The sequence below is a fragment of the Athalia rosae genome, chromosome 3, assembly GCF_917208135.1.
Source record: "Athalia rosae chromosome 3, iyAthRosa1.1, whole genome shotgun sequence".
Taxonomy (NCBI): domain Eukaryota; kingdom Metazoa; phylum Arthropoda; class Insecta; order Hymenoptera; family Athaliidae; genus Athalia; species Athalia rosae.
Genome location: NC_064028.1, coordinates 14,747,637 through 14,771,221, shown reverse-complemented (window position 1 = coordinate 14,771,221; position 23,585 = coordinate 14,747,637). Strand labels below are relative to the sequence as shown.

General features: G+C 39.9%; 3 protein-coding genes and 1 long non-coding RNA gene across 13 annotated transcripts; 3 read left to right on the top strand and 1 right to left on the bottom strand.

Moving 5' to 3' along the window:
* The first annotated feature begins 17 nt into the window (after positions 1–17).
* LOC105691841 lies at positions 18–2,648 on the top strand. Its single transcript, XM_012410584.3, has 6 exons — positions 18–388; positions 486–655; positions 745–993; positions 1,062–1,222; positions 1,303–1,392; positions 1,481–2,648. The coding sequence occupies exons 1-6, from the start codon at positions 273–275 to the stop codon at positions 2,540–2,542; spliced, it is 1,848 nt and encodes a 615-aa protein (XP_012266007.1). The 5' UTR covers positions 18–272; the 3' UTR covers positions 2,543–2,648.
* Positions 2,649–3,101: 453 nt separating this feature from the next.
* Positions 3,102–17,267, top strand: LOC105691862 (chitin synthase chs-2). 4 transcript variants are annotated; one of them, XM_048653262.1, is made up of 20 exons: positions 3,102–3,464; positions 8,407–8,534; positions 8,614–8,858; positions 8,970–9,263; positions 9,648–9,857; positions 9,934–10,281; positions 10,361–10,752; positions 10,839–11,106; positions 11,181–11,443; positions 11,527–11,737; positions 11,806–12,053; positions 12,138–12,330; positions 12,420–12,574; positions 12,700–13,005; positions 13,752–13,999; positions 14,096–14,405; positions 14,901–15,077; positions 15,644–15,811; positions 15,877–16,105; positions 16,183–17,267. In XM_048653262.1, exons 2-20 carry the CDS (start codon positions 8,428–8,430, stop codon positions 16,494–16,496), a joined length of 4,686 nt encoding a protein of 1,561 aa, XP_048509219.1. In that variant the 5' UTR covers positions 3,102–3,464; positions 8,407–8,427; the 3' UTR covers positions 16,497–17,267. The 4 variants fall into 4 exon arrangements, with proteins under 4 accessions (XP_048509219.1, XP_048509220.1, XP_012266053.1 ...); XM_048653263.1 differs by lacking the exon at positions 12,700–13,005 and adding an exon at positions 13,251–13,556 and having other exon boundaries at positions 3,103–3,464; XM_012410630.3 differs by lacking the exons at positions 12,700–13,005; positions 14,901–15,077 and adding exons at positions 13,251–13,556; positions 14,577–14,753 and having other exon boundaries at positions 3,106–3,464.
* Positions 17,268–17,513: 246 nt separating this feature from the next.
* On the top strand, positions 17,514–23,472 carry LOC105691863 (rho guanine nucleotide exchange factor 7). 6 transcript variants are annotated; one of them, XR_007277751.1, is made up of 14 exons: positions 17,514–17,799; positions 18,112–18,202; positions 18,277–18,403; positions 18,465–18,642; positions 18,703–18,918; positions 18,999–19,197; positions 19,268–19,495; positions 19,564–19,642; positions 19,733–19,851; positions 21,629–21,806; positions 21,882–21,971; positions 22,149–22,231; positions 22,484–22,574; positions 22,870–22,920. XR_007277751.1 is itself a non-coding variant. In XM_012410634.3 (13 exons), exons 2-13 carry the CDS (start codon positions 18,134–18,136, stop codon positions 23,030–23,032), a joined length of 1,737 nt encoding a protein of 578 aa, XP_012266057.2. In that variant the 5' UTR covers positions 17,514–17,799; positions 18,112–18,133; the 3' UTR covers positions 23,033–23,472. The 6 variants fall into 6 exon arrangements, 4 of the variants coding, with proteins under 4 accessions (XP_012266057.2, XP_012266059.1, XP_012266058.1 ...); XR_007277752.1 differs by lacking the exon at positions 22,870–22,920 and having other exon boundaries at positions 22,076–22,231; positions 22,484–22,549; XM_012410634.3 differs by lacking the exon at positions 22,149–22,231 and having other exon boundaries at positions 22,870–23,472.
* On the bottom strand, positions 21,276–22,626 carry LOC125500382. Of its 2 annotated transcripts, none has more exons than XR_007277755.1 (3): positions 22,338–22,626; positions 22,099–22,229; positions 21,276–22,023 (listed from the first exon to the last, which is right to left on the bottom strand). It is a non-coding gene; the product is annotated as an uncharacterized LOC125500382 (long non-coding RNA). The 2 variants fall into 2 exon arrangements; XR_007277756.1 differs by having other exon boundaries at positions 21,276–21,744.
* Positions 23,473–23,585: the final 113 nt, after the last annotated feature.

The window sequence follows — 23,585 nt, the reverse complement described above, 5'->3', positions numbered from 1 at the left end:
GATGCTCAACGATTTGGTTCTTGTAGTGTTCAGTAGCGATTTGAATGATTAGCCGGTATTTGATGAAACAAGTGATAGAGTTTGTTTGCTTATTACGAAAAATGTGCAAGAATAGGTGACAATAAATGAGAAGAGTGAAATTAGAAGTTGAAAAAGGCGGTGGCGAGTACGAATCTTGGATCGTCCGCTACCCGGTAGTGCCCGAGAGAAGCAGCCAGAGACGCTTGACAGATCAACATTGAAAAGGTAACGTCAGGTGCAACATATTCACAATGATGGATGCATCAATGGAAACGGAGGAGATTGTAATAGAAAAGCCCCCGGTCACAGTTCCCGTTGTTAGAGTTCCTGTCAAGCACACGAACCTGGGAATACGGAGTCATGCCATGTAAGTTTTTTCTTCCCACAATGAAAGTTTTCATATAAATTTCTTCAAAATTTTGCACTAACAATAACCATCATTTGGTCGGTCGTTTTAAACTTAGGGATATGAGCACAATGGTCGAACTGACGTCCTTTAGTTCTCTCGGTAAAATTCAACCCTTCCTTGTAACTTTGTCAACGACAGCTGCACTTATTGTTGACCTGCATTGTCATCTCAGAGACAAGGAGGTCTGTGGATACCTGGGGGGACACTGGGACATCAATGCCCATAGTAAGTAGATCTTTGAGCCTGGGGCACATGATTACCTTTAGTATAACATATCACATATTGCTGCAAATTGTGTTCTTATTTCTTCATAGATTTGACAATAAATTATGCCTTTCCCTGTCGATGCCATGGTAAAGATAAAGCGGCGGCTGCGGCAGCTGAAGCAGAGATTGCGAGAGCAATGGAATGGAAGCAACTGACTCTAGTAGGTTGGTATCATTCCCATCCCAGGACCCATGCTTCTCCGTCGCTGCGAGATGTCGATTCTCAGCTTGATTATCAAATTAAAATGAAGGGCCTAAGCGACAACAGCTACACGCCTTGTGTCGGATTAATTTGCTGTAAGTAAAATTATATTATTGCAGATTTGTTGTTTTGGCGCAGTTGTGCATCCATCTCCTTTTTTCAGCTCCCTATAACACTGACAACAACTGCTATGAGTCGAATTTCAATTTCTTCTGGTCACTACCTCCTCCAGAAAACCGACCTCACGAATACCCCAGACCCATATTGTTGAGCTACACATTATCACAGGAACAATTCCTCTCCCAAGAAGCCATTGACGAAATTGTGAGTTCTGGATCCATTATATCTATGCATAAAAAGTTCTGAATGATCATAAGTTAGATTTTTCTGTTATATTTTTCCAGAAAAAATGCGTCGAATATTATAAAAATGAAAACTGTATCGACTTCAAAGCAATCTTCAATGGCAATGTAACGTACCTTGAAAAATTGAAGGTAAACACAGTGCATGATTATCCCAGAACTAGATTTCAATCGTTTAAAATAAATTTTAACTCTGGAATACTATCCATCTTTTTATCAGAGCTCTTTGGCTTCTAAGCTTCCAAGGAATCAGTCCAACGGATCTTACTGGGATGCCATCAGAGAAATTGTTGCTCCTGGTATGGAGGACCCACCTTCGTCGTCGCAGCCACCAGTCACTAGCATAGCCAGTGGTTCTGATATGTTTTCTAATGCCAAGTTTCCTCTGGTTCCTGATCAGATTGGACGCTCTGGATTGAATCCGAACAACCTTTTCCTTGCTCCGGTAAACTTTAAACTAGACTCTACGGTTTCAATATTAAAACCTTTCAACGTCCCATCAACGTCAAAAGACAAAAACGATGGTACCGATGTGAGTAAGGCACAGAAGTTCGATCTGCAGATGCCGGACTTGAATTTGAGCACGAAACATAAATTGCCTACCGAATTCACGTCAGGTGAGCTGACGGTTTCGGTAAAAAACGCGAAACCTGAATATGAATTTTCCACAGCTGATTTTTCAAAAGTTTCGAATCTTCTGGGAAGCGACCTGTCGTCGAACAACCCCAGCAAAACTAGACCCGATTTTCCTTTAGCCGATATATCGCAGCTCAGTAAATTTTCGGATTTGTCCAAGCTGGCCAATTTTTCTACCGGTGACCTCGCAAAGCTCTCGGGTTTTTCGATCAATGATATCGCAAAAACTTCACCAGCCTATGCCTGCAATTTGGCAAATCTGTTCACACCTTTACAGCAAGCCAGCAAAGGTCAAGACGTTACTTTAATCGACGTTAAAAAACCAACAGATTTTCCCATATCCGATTTTATAACGCCAGAGATTACGTACAAGTCCTCAGAAATTGGCAAGGGACCCATAGCGCTCACTCCGATATCAGATCCAAAATCTTCTGGAGAATATTCTGGTGATCAAAAGAAACTCAATGAGATAAATGAGCCCTCGAAACCCAGATCTGATTACTCAGTGGACGAGGTTTCAATTCCGAACTTTAAGCCTGAATTTGGTATGATAGACATGACAGTACATGGCATGAAGCATGCCGCCAAGCAGAATGAGTGTCCAGATTCGTTGAATTTATCAAAGGATCACCACTCAGGGAAATGAAAAAGATTTTTGCTATGAAAAATTGAACTGAAAATTCATTCTCAGGACTTAAGGGTGTTTTGATATTGGTAAACGTTAAGAATAAATTAACTTATGTGAAAAAAAAGAGCCATTGACCCATAATTTCTTCCTATTTTTTTTTCTCCACAGGCTCACTACCGGTCTCCCAAAGATCCAACCCACATAGATAATTCCTTCAAATCTATCGCATATTGGAACGAAATTAGGTAAAAAATTAGGTCTTTGTAAAGATTTCCTGATCAACCTAACTCGGTATTGGAAAATGAAAAGGGCAAATACTAATAATAATAACAATCCTTTATTTCCCTCAGGATGTATGATCGGTGCAGCGACTGTGCGCGGAGGGTTCAGTGTATCAATTTATTAGCTAAGGTACCCTGATCGGAGCGCGGTGAATCGAACTTTCCGAAGTATGTGACATTTATACGGGTTTAAAATCCCTTCCCCGCTATTTTCTGATATAACAGATCTTCGAGTGACGTCATTCAACCAATCAAATCCCACCGCACCTTCGTGAAAGTATCTGACGGCCCTGCAGCGCGGGATCTCTGACCAGTCTCTGGCCAGTGGCCCCCGGCACACATACCCAAAGTATTGCGGTACCTCGCGTTACTTTATATTCAATTCTGCTTTCACAATTTCAGTGATTTCAATATCTACTACCTATAAAATAGTTGAACCCACTGAAATATAAACGTTCTCCCTAATTCCACGGTAAAATTGTCCTCATCTTGAAGCCCCGATAAAGTACATAAAAAAATACGTCTCCGAGGAAGCGGAAATTCAAAACTGAAATAAGGGACCAAGTGGTATTCAAGTGCCTCGAAGTTATCGAGATGTGCGATATACCCAAGGTGATTTCCTGGTAATTGGATAACCGGAGGGCTCCAGATAACAGTTGGTATGTGCAATTATTATTTATTACAATAATTGATTTACTTTGAATTTTTTCTTGCAATCGCAAGAAGCAAGAAGTTGAGACTTTGTTAGCTACCGTTCATGTTCTCTTTGCATACAATCCATGCCCTAGTCTACTTTCTAACAGACTCCTTTAGCGAATCAACTTACTATCAAAGAACGGATGTAACGTACATAGCGTTGCGGTATCTTCGGGTATTTTAATGCATAGAATCGTGATCGGTGAATAACAATTATTAGCGATGATCCATCGGGTGTTGACAAACCTTCTGAACGTCCTCCATATAGAGAAAGAGTCATCGCGATTAATTCGGCTGGAATTTCCTCATATTTCGGTGATTTCATCGGGCCAGTTTTGTTCGAGTCACCGAACTGTCAAAACTTGTGTCAGTCTGAGAAGTTGCAACACAGTATGATAATTAGCCACTGGGCATTTTTTCGCAAGCCTATAGGATTCTACAAGAAATCTTCCAGAGTTCACAGAAAACCACGATTTCTATTCGAAAAAATATCTTTGATCAGTTTCGATTGCTATCTCATCAGGTAGTGCGTCAACAACGTCACTAAATTAGATAAATTTCCCAGAGCCCTTAGAAGCTGATTATCAGCGTCGTTGACCTCGCGAAAAATAAAGGAAATTCACCTTGTCCATAGGTGAATAGATATATAAATGTATACCCATATGTATAACTGTATTTGAAAGGCGTGGGCGACGTCTTCGTCCTACAAAATTCAAACTACCGGTATGGCATGGGGTTCCGAATAATTTTCACTCTTAGTAAAACTGACGTGCCTTTGGTCATCCATCCGTCCGTGTCGTATGCGTTTACATATGTGTATTTTTAACGGTAGATTTGATAAATTCTTTTATATCCTCGTATCGTCGTGATCGGCACGCTAAAAGTTATAAGCGACATAGCTAGTTCGATCCTGTTTTATCCGAACGATTTTTAAAAAATTGTTCGTTACTATCAGATCGCAAAGTTAGATTGATTAGGTGTTTTTCATCGCGGTTTCGTATCTACTGTCATCTATATTTCCTAGAGAAAGTCGTCGGCTATTATCATTCGTATTACCTTGCTCCCCGTTTCAAACTGCAGGCTTGCGAATGATCCGTTTATTTATTAACAAATATCGTTATACAATGTCTACAGCGCGTGGATACCGTATGCTTATTTATACTTACGGTACCTAATTCATTTTAAGGATAAACGTAAAAGAACCCAACAATTTCCAATAGCCGCATTGCAATTCGGGTTGCAATCTATTAGGCGCATTTTAGGGGTTGAAATGCGAATTTTTATTTTGATTTATTTATTGATCTATTAATCTAATTTGTTTTTGTTAGCCTCTACCGTCCACACTGATCGTTCGATATGTTCGAATTGATTTCTTAGTTCGAATGATCGATCTGATAATAATGATAATTATGGAGTTCTGACAGAGTGAAAGCTGCTCAAGCAGCTGTGCACAAAGTCACATTTTATAAATAGAGCGATAGAACTATAACGTCACACTGATCCCCGTCTATTTTATGAATGCGGTTAAAAAAAATTGAACTAATTATATTTATATATATATTTATTTATCTACGTATTTACTATGTAATTACAAGAATTTCTTATCGTATAAATTCAGAGGGATATACTCTGACACCGAGATCTACGGTATCATGATAATAAATATATTTATCGGACACCGTGAACTTTTTTTTATTGTTATTTTGCTAAAATGTTTCTTCGGGTGTTAATTATCGTAGCTCCGTTATGTTAAAGACCTGACATAGCGATCCAAAGTATTGTATTCAGTATTGTATTATGATAATGAGAATACTTATTGGGAATCATGGACTATTTTTTTATTTTTAATTCACTGCAAAGATTTTTCCGGTGTTAAATTATTTTTGCTCCGTTATGTCAAAGCTATACCTATAGCTATAAAGTTCCCCTTCGCTCTAAGATCATGCGGATGAAGAGAACGTTCTTAAACAGTGGGAGCTCTGGCCCAAGGCTGAAATTTGTATTTTATTCGGTAAATTGTAGTTTACGCTATAAATTTTATAAATAAAAAGTATAATTTGCATTAACGACCATTGCGCTATAATAGATAAAAGCAGCTGTACGAATTTTAATTTTTTGATTTTACGGTTTTTTCTTTCCAATTTCATTTCGGATCCCAAATCTATTTTGTAGTATACAATTTGTTTCATTGGCAGTGGAACTTTATAAGTGGATATCCTCATAATATTGATTACAACAATTGGGCGATAGAAATGATAAAGATCTCTAAAAATGAATTATTTCATTATATTATTTTTGGTAAAATTATCTAACTTAAAAATTTACACGTGAAAAACGGCGTATTACGTTGATTATTATCGCTGGATGAATACAAATGTAATGTTTCGATTGATTCTTATCTATATTTTTAGTGGAATAATTTTATCGTATTGGAATGGGCTCAGATGTCGCAAAAAATTAAGTAGCTGTATACGTGTGGGTTAATGAATGCTCATGGTTTCTATAATCAGTATACAGAGAAACAACCTCGATTATATAAATCGAATTTTTGCTATCCGAATCACAACTTGCCCAACGTACCATCATCTTTTTACAAATTTACTAGTTCTGCAATAGCCGAAAAGATTTCTTATAACTACGTACAGATAGGTATGTGGCATCATCGTCTTCTCTACATTGCTGCCGATGGCCCTCCCTCAATTGATTCGGATTTATGATAGAGGATTTACCGTGTACGAGATAAGATAAATTTTATGTGTCGGTTTTGCGGTGACGATATAAATTCGTACCTATTTTCCTCGTTGCTTTATTTATTTACTCAATTATTCTCTTTTTCGTGCACCCAATTAACGAGCTCATCCAACCGACGAATCGGATCGTATATTTGAGTTATGGAATCCAATGAATACGGTGAATATTCTTCGCATCCTGGAGTGCAACTATATGAGTTTTCAAAACAGTCATCGCTGGACCATTGCGAAAATCGAAGCCGGACGCTCTTCTTTGCCTGACTCAGTTTTCCATTATGTATAAGAGACGGGAGGAATTTACCCTGCAGTTATATACCAATGTTATATTTATAACGTGAAGAATATTTCGCAACGATTTTCTCATGTCAGCAGGGACACGCTTCCTTCTTCCAATGCCGATTGATATCGTCGTTAATGTGACTACCAAAACGACATTACATTCGATGAGTAGTTTCTGCGGTAGAAAAACAGTGAGAAAAAAAAAACCTATTGGAATTTAAACGATCCGACGTATATTTGGACACCCCACATCGGGATGTTCGCTTGAATCGCTGTGATAAAGCGATACGTTCGATTTTTAACGATCTGTTGTTCCTTTTTTATCACATATATATATTATTGTTTGTCTAATCAACAGATAAGATATATAAATTAAGTTATACGTCACCGCATATGTCTGATTTTTGTATCAACGTCGTCATGCTATCGAAAAGATTAACGCGAGGCTAAATTTGTATCAAGAAAATGATCGAAAATCAGGTTTGATTTTGAACGTAGACATTAATTTTGTTCAATAATTTCTTCCTTTTTTTTTCATTGTAATACGATAACGAACTAATCGTGTATTACCTACGCTCTTGAAATCAAAATTATTCCATTTCGGATCAGAATGTTGTTAAAATAGATTAACAATGAGGCATAATTACGTGTATAGTATAACCGTGCATGTAAATTTTAATTCTCACGCGATAAAAATTTTTGAAGTAAAAATTTTCTTCGTGGAATATTTATAAGGTAGCATTGTAAAGGTACAACGTTGTTGAAATAACGTTATGAACGTTAACCACGTAATTTATATACTCCTCCTACAACAATGAATGATAAATTGGTCAGTCAAGAGATTATTTACAATATGTAACGATCGAATGTTTCAGAGACAAAGAATATAATACGAACTAAAAAAACCCTCGAGATATGCGAGAGGATAAACTATACCTATAGACATGGTATAAAACTTTTACCGGTATATATATTATTATACTAAAACCTGTTTGCTGGAGCGAGTCATGCCGTTGGTATAAGCTATTATAATACCAAAGGGAAAGTGAAAAATGACTTTCGCGAGGGCGAATTTAACAACGGGCAGATAATAGCTGCAGTACTTCAGGTATCCTATACGCGTCTACGAATAGTTGGGAGACTTCAACGCGTGAGGTTGATATATTTTCCGAGTATAAAATATGCTGACAGTTTCGTGCGGAATTCGAAGCGCGGATCGTCAAGGCCGGATAGTATCAACCCCGCACAGATCCGCGAAGGTCTCTATCCGTTCGATTCTCCACTCGGAATCGTTTCTGGGGACGGAACGAAGAGGTTTATTTTAAGGTACTCGAAGGGAGACCGACGTCTTGTGCGTGACCAGGGCGGGTCGTTTCGTTGGGGAACCGCCAACTGGCAAGGCTGCACCCGACGTCCTTGCCACGTTATCTTGTTCCTTTCACTTTCCACACGCGCCACACGTTTCGTGCAGAGAGAACGAGGAGCCGGACCCAGAATGAGGAGACTCGAGGCGCGGTGTAGATCACCGGGCGTTACCCAGGGACAAAGACGTCTGTAGAAATAAAAATAAAAAATTCGATAAAATGCGGAACAACTTCGCGTGGTTTGATGTCGATCGGGTTTCAAACAGGATTTTTACACTCGAGCAACTCATATTCTTACGGTTGTATCACGTTCCTTCGGATACCAATATTTCAGGGACTGCAGTCCGACGATTCTTGTCTTCCACCCACAAATGTTTGTCGCCTTTCTTTGTCCTTCCACAAAATGCAGTCCTGACTCAAGCTTGAGACTCTCAGGGAATGGGAATGACCTCAGGAGTCGCGTCGGGAATAACAAGAATCTCATCTAGACTCACATGCGTTTATATTTTCAGTCAACCATCGACCGCAGCAGGATGATGAAAAATCAAAACGGTGGAGTACCCGGGCCGGGTGCCGTTGGCCCTGATGATTTCTCAGACGATGAAAGCACCCCTTTAACAGGACAGGAGTACGCGGCGAGGTGAGCGTAAAGAAATCGAATCTCCTGCATATTTTTCAATCGAAACAGATGTTAATCCTCTTGATGTCAATTCATACAGCCAAAGAACTGTGACGGAGACCAAGGGATGGGATGTCTTCCGCAACCCCCCACCAAAAATTGATTCGGGATCCATGACGAATCAAAAATGTTTAGAAGTCACCGTACAGATAACGAAAGTATTCGTATACCTCTTGGTATTCGTTATTGTTCTTGGTAGCGGAGTTATAGCCAAGGGCACTATACTCCTCATGACCTCGCAACTCAGGGCTGACAAGACTATTTTATACTGCAATAAGCTGCTGGGTGGGTAGAATCTCATCACGAAGAACCTGTGAACATCTGAGAACCTTTGATTATTATTTTACTCAAAATATTCGTAGCATTTTGTCTTATTATACGTTGCATCCTTTTTAGGGAGGGACAAAACCTTCGTAGTGACGCTACCAGAGGAGGAAAGAATAGCATGGATATGGTGCATAATCATAGCGTTTTCTGTCCCAGAGATTGGGACATTAATTCGCAGCATCAGAATCTGTTTTTTCAAGTCTATGAAAAAGCCTCCGGCGGGCCACTTTCTGCTTGTCTTTGTTATGGAGACTTTTCATGTCGTAGGACTCGCTCTAATGTTCATGAGCATTTTGCCGGACTTGGACGTCGTGCAGGGTGCCATGTTAACGAATTGTGTTTGCTTTGTGCCTGGTCTACTCGGTGGGTAACCGAAACATATATATATATGGGGCATTCCACGTCAAGACGATGAAATTTCAACTTACTGGTCTTCGATTGCCTAAAATCTAAAATTTCCGGTTGAGACAAAATAATTCCATCAAGATATCCTTGATGTTTTACATTTTGGAACGCTAAATTGGCGATAACTCGATCAATCAGATGGATAAATCAATTTGGCTCTCAGATTCAGATTTTTTAAACAAAAATACATAAGAATCTGGTTTGGAAAAACTAGATTCACAAAAATTTTGAAGGCAATCGCATACCAGTAAATTACCACCTCTTCGTTTTGACGTAGAAAGCCCTATGTGTGGATAAGAAAGTTATTAAAAAATATACTAAACAATTTAAAAAATATTCCAGGGCTTCTCTCCCGGAATAAAAAAAGGGACGAGTCGAGGCGTTTTGTTCTTGTTCTGGTTGACCTTGCCGCCCTGGCTGCTCAGGCGACGGCATTTGTCGTCTGGCCACTTTTGAACAGTTCAAATGCCTCTCTGTGGCTCATCCCTGTTGCTTTAATATGTGTTTCATGTGGCTGGTGGGAAAACTATGTCTCTATTCAAAGCCCAATTGGTGAGTGATTACTGTGTGGTATGAGACTGTCAAGTATTCATCAATGTAATTAATTTCTTATTTCATTTTTATTCAGGGATCATAAAATCTTTGGGACGAGTTAAAGAAGAGATGAAAATGACCAGATACTTCACGTACAGCTTTGTCGCTTTATGGAAGATCATAGCATTTTTTATGAGCAGTCTGATAGTCCTGCAAGCAAAGGGCAATACGGTTAGCCACCTATTCACCATGTTTGGTAGCGCTTTTGGTGAACACACTATAACCATCACCGAGGTACAGTCTACCATCGGCGGAGGAACTATTCCTGATCTCTCCGATGTCTTACCCAACGGAGAGACCGAGACGATTAATGTTAACTCTAATACGCCGATTTACGTGCTCCTCATTCAAATATTTTGCGCTTACTTTGCTTATGTTTTTGGTAAGTTTAGAACAAGAAGTGAAATCAGAGCTCGTTGAAATTGGATATTTCGTTACCAAGAGTGCTTAATTTTCCACAGGGAAATTCGCCTGCAAGATTTTGATTCAGGGATTCAGCTACGCGTTCCCTGTTAATCTGACCATCCCTGTTTCTATCTCACTTTTGATCGCTGCCTGTGGTCTTCGTAATGGAGATCCATGCTTCTTTCACGGGACCATTCCAGATTATCTGTTCTATGAGTCTCCACCCTTATACTTCCTCAGTGATTTTATATCAAAACAATACGCTTGGGTATGGTTACTCTGGCTCCTCTCGCAAACGTGGATCACCCTACATATATGGACTCCCAAATGTGAGCGGCTTGCTTCTACAGAAAAACTTTTTGTCGCTCCAATGTACGACGGACTTCTTATCGACCAGTCCATGGGGCTGAATAGAAAACGTGACGACCAACCTGAAGTGACTGTGGAGGTAGGCAATAATTTAACAGAGCTACGAGTCTTTTTCATTTCCTGCTCTGAGTTACGTGAGTCCTGAATCATTCGATTTTTTTCCAGGATTTAGCGGAGATTGAAAAAGAGAAAGGAGACGGGGACTATGAGACAATTTACGAGCAGACGGATGGATCCGCAACTCCGCCTTCAACGGTAAAAAATAGTGACCTGGTGACAAGGATCTATGCCTGCGCGACCATGTGGCACGAGAATAAAGAGGAGATGGTGGAATTTTTGAAAAGCATTTTGCGGCTTGACGAAGATCAATGCGCGAGAAGGGTAGCTCAAAAATACCTGAAAGTTGTAGATCCCGACTACTACGAGTTCGAAAGTAAGTACTTTAGTCGTAAAATTGACTCGCTAATTTTATTCTATTTAAAATAAAATTCAAACCCTGTTGTTCAGCTCACATATTCTTCGACGATGCCTTTGAGATATCAGATCACGATGAAAACGAATCCCAGGTAAATAGATTTGTGAAACTGCTCGTCGATACTCTCGACGAGGCTGCGTCTGACATCCATCAGACAAGAATGCACGTCAGAGCTCCTAAAAAATATCCCACTCCTTACGGAGGGCGACTGGTCTGGACTCTGCCGGGTAAAACTAAAATGATTGCCCATCTTAAGGATAAGAGCAAGATCCGGCACAGGAAACGGTGGAGTCAGGTGAGAAGAGACTGTAAAAAAAGACCACCCCTTGGACCAGTCTCATTCCAACCTGTCTTCACGTCTCTACTCTTCTTTCACAGGTGATGTACATGTACTATCTCCTTGGCCACCGACTCATGGAACTACCCATCAGCGTCGACCGGAAAGAAGTTATTGCTGAAAACACGTTCCTTCTGACTCTTGATGGAGACGTCGACTTCCAGCCTGCTGCTGTAAAACTTCTGATTGATTTAATGAAGAAGAACAAGAACCTTGGTGCTGCTTGTGGTCGTATTCACCCCGTTGGATCAGGTGAGGATATTTTCATCTTTGAAATCCTTACCAGTGGACTCTGTTAACACTGGATGTATCCGTAATAGGTCCCATGGTCTGGTACCAGATGTTTGAATACGCGATTGGTCATTGGCTGCAAAAAGCCACAGAGCACATGATCGGTTGCGTTCTCTGTAGCCCTGGATGTTTCTCTCTATTCAGAGGTAAGGCACTCATGGACGATAACGTTATGAAGAAGTATACAACAAGATCCGACGAAGCCAGGCACTACGTCCAGTACGATCAGGGCGAGGATCGATGGCTGTGTACTCTAATTCTTCAGAGAGGATACAGGGTGGGTAGCTTGCAGCGGATATTGAGAAATACTTCTTATTACATCAGGTATTTGTGGACTAAACATTTCTTCGATCTATTGAAGGTCGAGTATTCAGCTGCTAGTGATGCTTACACCCACGCACCTGAAGGATTCAACGAATTCTACAACCAACGCCGTCGGTGGGTACCCTCCACCATGGCCAATATTATGGATTTGCTAATGGATTCGAAACGGACTATAAAAATTAACGACAACATATCTTTGCCTTATATATTCTACCAGATTCTGCTGATGGGTAAGTAATCTTCTTGAAACTGCTTCTCGTTTTCACTTTAATTATTTATCTGATATTTTTTTCAAAAATTTTTCACCCGCGTTTAACAGGTGGTACGATTCTTGGGCCGGGAACGATATTCCTTATGTTGGTGGGGGCGTTCGTTGCAGCTTTTCGAATCGACAACTGGACAAGCTTCTACTACAACATAATTCCCATATTACTTTTCATGGTTGTTTGTTTTACATGTAAATCAAACATTCAAGTAAGTTAATCCTCCACCAGATATTCGTTATTTTATGTATAGAACGTTATCATCGTCGACCATCAATGCCTGTTGGTATTCGTAATTGTGTGTCCCTGTTTCTGTGACTTTATTTGCCTTTACAGCTTTTAGTTGCCCAGATGCTTTCCACAGGGTATGCCATGATTATGATGGCTGTGATTGTTGGTACCGCTCTCCAGCTGGGAGAGGACGGCGTCGGATCTCCCTCAGCAATTTTCTTGATAGCAATGTCTGGGTCCTTTTTTATAGCAGCCTGTTTACATCCGCAAGAGTTTTGGTGCATCGTTCCTGGAATAATCTACCTTCTCTCTATCCCCTCAATGTACCTCCTTCTTATCCTATATTCTATAATCAACCTCAACGTCGTCACCTGGGGAACCAGAGAAGTCATGGTCAAAAAGACAAAGAAGGTTCGTCTTCCTTTTTCAAATCCTGCTTTCCTAACTCTGCCTTTTGCATTATATATTTGTAGTTTGTATAATTGTGCTAGCATACTCGTCAGGTCCAGGGCATTGGGTCTCTAATTTAAAAATCACTCCAACGCTTAATCATTGTCACACATTTCTTTGTTACTGATTTTTGATGTACATCTGGTGATGATATATTCTAACACAAGATATCCCCCTTTACTTTGGCTACTAACAAATTTTCACAGCTTTTTGCAGCAGCGGTGATCAGTATAGGGTATGGGCTGATTATGATAGCGGTCTTAGTGGCTATTCTGTTACAAATGAAAGATGATGGATGGTTGGCTCCTGGCACTTTATTCATCTTCCTCATCACCAGTCAACTGGTGATAGCAGCACTTATGCACCCTCAAGAATTCTTATGTATCATTTACGGTATAATCTACTACGTCACCATACCTTCAATGTACATGTTGCTAGTGATTTATTCCATCACAAATCTTAACAATGTCGCCTGGGGAACCAGAGAAGTAATCGTCAAGAAAACTGCAGCGGTAATTACTTCGAACATCTTAATAATTCAGTGAATAATACTTCTTTAGCAACGTAATCTAATTATTTCACAAACACTATGCTACTCATACGACATCATTCTGCCATACCTGGTGGTCTGGGTAGCTAGGAAATGACTAACACCATTACTTGCGATCATTTACTTGGTGAAAAATTCAATAAAAGCGATCCCTCAGGAATTGGAACAGGAAAAAAAAGAGGCAGAAGAGGCCAAACGCAACGCGAAACAGAAATCACTTCTTGGATTTCTTCAAAATGGCAATGGGAACAACAACGATGATCAAGGATCTATAGAAATATCACTCGCAGGATTGTTCAAGTGTATGCTCTGCACTCATGGTAAACCTTCAGATGAGAAACAGCAGCTTGTCGCTATCGCAGAGTCCCTGGAGCAACTGGGTAAACGGTTGGATACCATCGAAAAGTATGTATCAATCTTTCCTCATCTGAAAAACTGCTCGAGGCCCTTTCGCCGTATATTGTAGGTGTTAAAAGATACAAGTATTTTTTTGTGCTTCAGGGCCGTCGACCCCCAAGGCCATGCATCCGGGAGAAGGCGCCCCTCCTCTATTGGTTCGAAATTTGTTGACCCCATGAATCCTATCGAAGAAAATCCGGTTGACGAGGATCAGGATAGTGATACGGAGACTACAGTCAGTCAAACAACGGAAGCTAATCGGGAACGCACGTTCCTCGTCAGTCCTTATTGGTTGGAGGATGAGGGATTGAAAAAAGGGGAAGTTGATTTCCTCTCTCCTCAGGAGGAACAATTCTGGAAAGACTTATTGGAGAAGTATCTATTCCCCATTGACGAGGACAAGGCAGAGAAGGTATAAAATCAGCCATCACCTTTACCAATGGATTAACAAATTTGTTTAACTCTCAACCCTACGCTCGTTTTCTTTTTTCTTGATTCATGTTCTTGTCAGGTTTTTAAGGTATTTTCTGGTAATTTCTGAGGTTTGAGTCTTTTGAATTAATCAATTTGCTACTTGTGGTAGGCACGTATCGCTGCTGATTTAAAGGACCTCCGTGACAAGAGTGTATTCGCGTTCTTTATGCTCAACGCCCTTTTTGTACTGATCGTCTTCTTGATGCAACTGAACAAAGACGAGCTCCACATTAAATGGCCCTTTGGCATCAAGACCAATATTTCCTACGACGAGAGTTCCCAGGAGGTAATTACCGCTCCACGGGATTCACCGACAAGTTCACGAACCTCCTTCTAACTCAATCCAAGTAGTGAGCTTCTGTGAACAAAGTCGGTGATGGCCGTGGGGCTTTTTTCTATTAGAATAACACTTTGTCTTTTTTATATCCCCCAGGCTCGTATCGCTGCAGACCTGATAGAACTACGGAACAAAAGCGTGTTTGCATTTTTTATGTTCAACGCTCTCTTCATTCTGATTGTATTTTTACTGCAATTGAACAAAGACCAGCTCCACATTGTATGGCCCCTAGGGGTCAAGACAAACATCACCTACATAGAGGAAACCTCAGAGGTACCGGTGCTCCGGGTGCCTCTCAGCCCGGGACTAACTTCCAGTGTAACTCACTTCTCAGACTTTTTTTTCTCGATAGTTTTTCCCATTTTTATTTATGCATGGAGAACTCTAAATACATTTATTATGAGGATGCTTTATTTCAAATCTGAGAATGAGTTACACTAGCATGGCTGCTATGTGGTGTTGATTGCACTTGCTCACGCAAATATAATAATCACTTTGAAAATGTCCGTCAATAACATCACTTTTTTTTAATTCCGTGCGTACTATGTTCACCTGGTCAATAATCAACTTTCAGAGACTCCTCGTCTACTTACTCGAAGACATTCGTTCTTCGTCGAAACACAATGTCAAAGCAGGAGACAAAACACCAAAGACAATAATTGTCTAATCAATAAACCGAATAACTGTTTTACAAATACTTTTAATCGAGGAGGATCCGTTGTGTCTAACTTGATACACGTTTATTGCATGTATGCCAGGATCTTGTGGTCTATGTATTCCGCACAGATTTGTCTTTAATTAACCGAAAATTAACACGCATCTGTTTTTATTCGTTACAGGTACACATAACTAAGGAATATCTGCAGATCGAGCCCATTGGTCTTGTTTTCGTCTTCTTTTTTGCTTTGATTCTCATCATCCAGTTTACCGCAATGTTGTTCCATCGCTTTGGCACATTTGCTCATATTCTTGCCAGCACAACATTGGATTGGTATTGCTGCAAAAAGGTTGGAGCACAACTTGAATTCGGTCATTTATCTGTTATTCTTATTTATTTATTTTTCATCAATAGGCAAAGGATCTTTCCGAAGAAGCCTTGCTGAGCAAGCATGCTGTTGAAATAGTTAGAGATCTTCAACGGTTAGATGGAATGGAGGGTGACTACGACGAGGGTAGTGGAAGCGGCCCAGGTCGAAGAAAAACAATTCGTAATCTGGAGAAGAGCCGGCGAAAGACGCAGGCCATCAACACTTTGGACGTTGCGTTCCGGCAGAGATTTTTCAGCATGGCTGAAGGCTCTGGTAAGATATCGATACATTTTTTTGAGTCACGGACTCTTACTCGCTGGAATTTGAAAATTTTCAATTACGTACTTTAGGATTGCCCCGCAACATGTCTACGAGGAGGTCAACGAAAGCTTTCAAGGCATTTGAAGGCCGTAGAAACAGCATCATGGCAGAGCGGAAGAAATCACAAATGCAGACGTTGGGAGCTAACAATATTTATGGGGTGGCTGGGAATCCCCTCGGTATACAGCCAAGGCCCACAAGAAGTAGCCAGATTTCTGTGAAGGAGGTTTTTGAAGGACATCCAGGAATTGTTAATCAAGCTTACGAGCCTGAAGAAAGCCCTAGGAACAGTTTAAGAATGCAGTCTAGAATAACGTGGCGTGACGCTAACTCAAAAGTCTAAAAGTTTGCGAAATAATTAAAAAGAAATAAGAGATTAATTGTATCATCATAGAGGCCGACGGTAATCTAGATGATCACCTAGGTATATTTAAGTGACTCTAAGTGCAATATGTTGTAGCATACAGTGCTCTGGAGGAAAAAGCGCAACTGATAAACGTCTACAGGGATGATTGGTATAAGGAATCGTCCATTGACGGATGCCAAAAGTTTGACGAGTGAGTTGAGTTACTGAAATGAACGTAATTTATTGTGTTTACCATTAGATTGTGATAGTTATTAGAAAAAAGGCTTATTACTGCCGTATTGACCTACGCCTTCTCTGATAAGTTGCTATCCAATATCCCATGTAACTATTTTGGAGCAGGAAAAGAAACGAGAAACAATCGGTCGTAGACTCTCCAACTTGGAATGCCTAAATTTGGAAGACTAATAATTGTATTATCCTAATTTCTATTATACTTATACATACATATATTTATAAATATTATATGGATATTTTTTTATGTGATATTTTAGAGTTTCGACCTACATATCTGTATTACTTATTACTACATACCTATATGCGATAGGCAATATCATGAAATGTCAGAAGGGAAGAGACGAAAGTATGGAACTAATATTTGTGAGCGAAGATTCTTTTTATAAAGCAATTATGTGGCTTGAAACCTCATCATTAGAAAAATTCTGATTTCGTTTCATTACTAGCTAATTTTGTAACTATAATTTGCCATTTCGTGTTTATGATGGAATAAATAAGCCGAATTACGAAGGACTCAAGAGTTCCGTGGATATCGACCCCTTTGATTCTGAAGACACGTTTGAATTGCAAAATTGGCGCGAGAGAAGCAGGGCAAGTATTTAAATTGTTCAAATTCGCTAACAATTACTTCAGATGGAAATTGAGAATTTGAATTGTTCGTTTGATATTTGTACGAGTATTATCATTATCATCTACATAAATTTGGAATGGGGGGATCGTCGGGCGGTGACGAAAGGGTTGTGGCTCTAAAAATAGACACGTGCTTCAACTTCCTGCGGGTGAAGAATTTTTTCATAAAATGGCGCTGTCGAGTTCTCGCTGAAGCCAGACTGATTAGGCCAGTTTTGGGCATTTGTCATTTGATTTTTAATTAGCACACTGAGTGTACGATTGAAATGGGAATATCGTCAGTGTCCACGGTGATCTCGGTACCCCGGGATCAAAGAATTCAAGTGTGAATTTGAAAAGAAGACAAACCTCGCCAGGAAGTCAACAACGATCGCAGAGTATAATCGGATGTCAATTATTTGTTATCGTGACGAGGGTGAGCTCAGAAATTGACCATTACTTAATTTTAACCCTTACAAATCTCGACGGAAAAAACCAGTCATAGAAGTACTTTATTTTTACGTGTATCAACAATGTAACCTCAATCTAGCCATGTCTATATCTATAGTTTATGCAGTGTTACAATTTTATGAATTTCCGTCATATTCTGAGAATAGCTAATTTCGTACCTGCTCTGTATATCCGCATATGAGTTCATCATTTTCAAAATAAAGCAGGTTAGCTAGTGTCAAACTGTACACAATAACACATGATTTCATCTAGAACCAATGTTTTCCTTATTTCACAGCAACTGCACAAATCGTTGAGCAATGTCGAAAGTTGACCATCCAAAGCTTGTAGTAGCGCTGTTCACATTCAAGGGAAAGAACAACGATGAGGTGAGACGTCTTATCTGATGTGTTTCGTCATCCTCAATTTAAATACTCTTCTTTAAAAAATTGTTTCCATTCAGTTATGCTTCAGGAAAGGTGACATAATTACGATAACTCAGATGGATGATGGTGGGTGGTGGGAGGGCACATTGCAGGATAAAACTGGCTGGTTTCCATCAAACTATGTCAAAGACTATAAAATTCCAGGTGAATAATGTCTGTGATAAAATCTTACCGTTTGTTTGTGAACTTATTTCTTTCTTCACAGAGAATAGCCACCTTCCGATTAAATTATCACCTGAAAAAGTGAATCAAGAGTTATTGGTGCAACAGAAAGCAAATCGTGGCGTCGTTCTCACCAACATAATAGAATCAGAGAGAGTAAACGTAGTTGAACTCCAGGGTCTGGTGAACAACTTTTTGCAGCCCCTAGAAACATCTAGTATGTGAGTATATCCAGATATTGAGCGATATAAAGTTATGCTAAAAATTTTTCTTCACCCTAGTTTAACAAGAGATGAGTACAAGCAGCTAATCGGCAATATGCTCGATGTTTTGGAAGTCCATCAGCATCTGCTCACCCTTTTAGAGGCTTCTTCGCTGCAAAGTCCAGACGCGAGAGTTGGTAGTCTTTTTCTAGCTCTTGCTCCGAGGCTACAGTCCGTCCATGCAACTTACTGCTCTTCTCATCCACGGGCAGTCTGCATATTGGATAGATTTAGGTAAGTCTTATGCTTGTCCCAAGCAAAAGCTAGGCTTGAAAATTACGTAGATTGTATGATCTTGTCAATATCTATTCTAGGGATGAATTAAACGAGTTTATGGAACGTAGCGGGGCTGTTTCGCCAGGTATTCTTGTACTCACAACAGGACTCAGCAAGCCGTTTCGCCGGTTGGAAAAATATTCCGCCATGCTGCAGGAGCTTGAAAGACACATGGAGAAAAATCACCCTGACAGGGGAGATACACAACGCAGTGTTTCAGTTTACAGAGAAATCACAGTGAGCGTTTTTTTCGATATGATTAAACATTAACTTGTCAATCGCATTGTACTTTGCAATGATGTTACAGGAAAGGTGTAGTGCAATAAGAAAACAGAAGGAGTTGGCAATCACTGTACTTGCTGGGGGAATTAAAGGCTGGGAAGGAGAAGATCTCCACTCGCTGGGTGACATAATTTACGTTGGACCCGTTATCTTAGCTACAGGAATCGAACGCAGGGACAGATACTTTGTACTCTTCTCTACAACACTTCTAGTTCTCAGTACCAGTCAGAGGATGAGTTCTTTTATTTATGAGGTATTGTCGTTCCTTTTTTTCAAGGAACTTGAACCGTTCAATGGATACATTGAAACCTTCTTTTTCAGGGAAAGCTTCCGTTGACCGGAATTAGCGTGACGAAAATCGAGGATACCGAGGAGATGAAAAACGGTTTTGAAATATCAGGTAAGCAAAGAAATATTTTCTCTTTGGTTCTCTAGCCGTAGAAATTTCTGTTCTGTGTACGGGGCCTCTTATGGTCTGAACTTTCCTCAGGTCCAATGATTGAAAGTATTCTCGCCGTCTGCCCGAGTCGAGAAGAGCGACAACAGTGGATAGAATATCTGACGCAAGATCAGCACAACGGTCTAACAAAATCTCCGACGACATCGCACGTGAGTTATCCGTCCCTTCCATACGTTCGTCTATCGAGATATTTTGCAAAACTTGTGCGGAGAAAAGTGATTTATACAGAACTTCTAAAAAAATTGCTCTATTTCCAATATATCTGTCAACCTGACCTGAGCAATGTCAAAATGCGAAAGTGCACAGTTACTTACACTATTTATCCATCGCGGTACGACGGCTGCTCCGATGACGGATCAACGGACAGTAATTCCATTTTTATCAGACACCAGCCGCGGCACAAGTCCAGTTTAAAACTCGACGTAACGTATAAACTATGGGAAAATGAGGAAGAGTCTGGAATAGTTAATAACTTTAATGACGTGGGTACGGAGAGCTCGTCATCTTTTGTTTGTCATGATTTAAGCATACCTGAGCTTGAACAGTTGAGATTCGAAACCAGTAGAAGTGTGCCCGACTCAATATCTAAATCTGCCTCTTGTAAATCTCCGGTCGGAGGAATTTCCGTCATGTCTGAACGACCTTGGAAGCAGGAAAAATACTGCAAAGAACAAAGATGTGATTGCTGGAATTCTAATATGAAAAACTGGAAAAGAACAGAGTTGTTTCAGAAAGATAACGAAGTTGAAAACAATTTATGTCCTGAAAGGCGACCTGAGAACAAGGGAGCTTGCGGTAATGATTCAGATTACCAGCCCCCTGGGTTTCATAGCACTTCCCCACGTTCTTCGGACTCAGGCATGGCAGATAGTTACCATCTCAACTCTTCGGAGTTAAACTCATTTAGGCACAGTCGTGGTAAAGGTGAAACAGACGTGGCGAGAATGTCCCATAGCGAAAGTGAGAATGACGAAAATAAATTCGAGCATCAATGCATCTGCTCCTCCCCATTTGGATCAACACCCAGAGAAAGCCTCCGCGATCCTTCCTCCTCTGAAAAACTCAACCCCAACCTGTCAGCCAACCCTGTAGCCGAATTAGGTTGTAAAAATAACTGTAGCGTTGAGGGAATTATCGACGCAAGATCGAAGGTCGAGCCAAGGAGAAGGTGTGATAAAAACCCGGTCGTTACTTCAGAGCTTGTTATCAGAGCTGTGAATGAGAAACATCTGAGCGAACCTATACCGAGAACACATGAAAATATCGTGAAGAAATCTCGAAGGGGAAACTTACATCGGCATCAAAAAGCCGAGGATCAACAACCAGAACAAATTTATACATCAGGATTGTACGCACACTGGTGGCTCAAAAAAAAAATCCCAATCTCCGAGAACACAGAACAAGGCAAGCTTCCATGGCATGGCTGTTTTACCATACACACGATCATAACCATTGGGCAGTTATTTAATACTAATTAATTATGACGAATAAATATCGCTTATTTCACAGCCATGTTGTGTGAAGTATGCTGTTGCTTTGTATTTTATAGTTTTTACACTAACAAATGCAGTACTTGATAGTTTCATTTTTTTTTATTCGTTACATCGATGAAATTCATTAGAGCAGCTCCTATACTAGCAACGATATTATTACCAGAGGTATTCCCACACCTGATTGGTGCTGTCCGTTTAACTCTCATTAGAAAAACAAAAAACCCATCAACGATGCAATGCTTACCAGATCTAAAAGAGTGACCCGTGTTTAACTATAGAAAATACACTGGCGCGTGTATGCTTACTAAACGAAGTGCTATCACCGTTTTCACCAATAGCCATTAGATTCTCCCATTTCCATCCAAACTGCGTTTTTTCGCATCCAATTTTTGATCCTATACGTCAATATCAATGGTATTTTTCTGTGTAACAGGTGAGTCCACTTCTGAATGGAAAACAAATACGGATGGGGATGGAGAACTTCCACTCACCAGGGATTAAAGCACCTTGGTCTCTTGCCTCGCTGCGGCCAGCCCCTCCTCTTTATTCCTGCAATAAAAACTTTGGCAAAACGGATTTGTCGGACTCCGCTGGTTCCGTGCGAATTTGTAGTGAGTATTGTTAGTAAATTGATGGATGCAATTGACGACCCTTCCACTTGACCTCTTTTTTACGTTCCCATTCAGATGAGCGCCTCTTTGAGGAAGATGCAATTATATTAAGAGTTATAGAAGGTTACTGTGCCACCGTCAATACTCGACTCACAGTACATTCCGGTAAGTAAGCTTACTTTTCAACCATGTTTTTGAAATGAAGGGAGTGTACTTTCTGAAGATGTGGAAAACAGAAAAAAAAAGTAATTGACACGGCTTTCATTAAGGGTGGAAATTTAACTCCTATTACCAATGAATATCCGAACGATGAAAATTCTTGAAAGCTGTCCCAAATTGCAGGTCGATATTTCAAGTCGTTCTTAAAATATCCGAGTGATGGAAAGTAGTCGACAAACAGTGCCTGAGCTTGCTGTCTCTAATCTGTAAGTTTGGCATTATTAATAATCTTGTAGTGGTAGCGATTATTTTCAGAATGTTTTATGATTTGACCAGCTTTAGTCATCATTGATTACGTGATACGATACCCACCCTTAATGCAACCTTTTATTTTTCATTATCACAAATAAAACGACAAGGTCCAAATTTATTTTCGGATCATACATTGATTTACTAATTATTATATCATTCGATCGCAAGCGGTGGTTCTTTGAATATTAATGAAATGTAAATTTCAGCTATGCTAGAATGCGAGGCAGTCCATAAACCTTGCGATAGAATGTCGATAGTGCATAATAGAATTGGAAATTGGGATGCAAATGAAAACAGGTACGTAATCCTGCAATTTGTTAGTTTCTTGTTCATATTCCTTTTTGTTCAAAGATCAAAGATGCTTAGGATGTAAATTCCACCGTTTTTGTTCACAAGCTTTACCACAAACAACGATTTGAACCATCTCTTCCGATCGACTTTTGTTTTCAAGAATCACTCGACGAGGAGTACACAATGCGTAATATGTGAACATACATATACGCATCATTTTGCTGAGCAGACAACTCTGTTATCCAATTTTACGCGATTGTTTCAATATCATAACTCATATCTGTTTACTTTTTGATTTCAGGACCTTATCAGAGACGGTTAATACTCTGAAAGAGCAAATTATTGACCTGCAATCGCAGATGGTTCTTCTAACAAAACAACTTGACGAGGAAAGAAAGTCTCGTCTATCCTTGGCTGCAACTGTTAAACGTAGCATCGCTGTCATGGATAATTCTGTGTCTTAGAACAGTTCAAACAAAATCTATTTTCTTTTTCCTGTGAAACTGAGAAACTATCTGTATTGTGTACGTTGTAATAACGGTGTGCCATGTGGGTGAACTAACGATCATCGATATCGCACTAATTATTTACTCGATGTACACACAAAAATGTGCCTCTTCAACTAGAACGATAGATTGTAAGTTGATCAGCAATGGATGATTATTACATGAAAACACGGCAAAGGGGGAAAATCGAGGTCGCAGGCGCAGCTAGGTGCAAAATCATTATCAAATCGAAGCAATATTAGATAGTAAATAACATGTATAATTAAAATTAAATCGCTGCATCTTCAGCATCTTATATGACCTCAAAGATGCATCAACAGGAAATATCATTGGTGAGATGAAAAATATTGAAAATAGAAGAAGCAAGATTAGTGTAAATAAAGGCGAGCTCCAAACTATTTGGATTCTGAAAATTTTGTCATTCTCATCGGAATCTCTTCATGAAACTCCTATGTTTGATAGAAGTGAAATAAATTCTGGAAAAAATTTGAGGTAAGATCACTGGTAACGG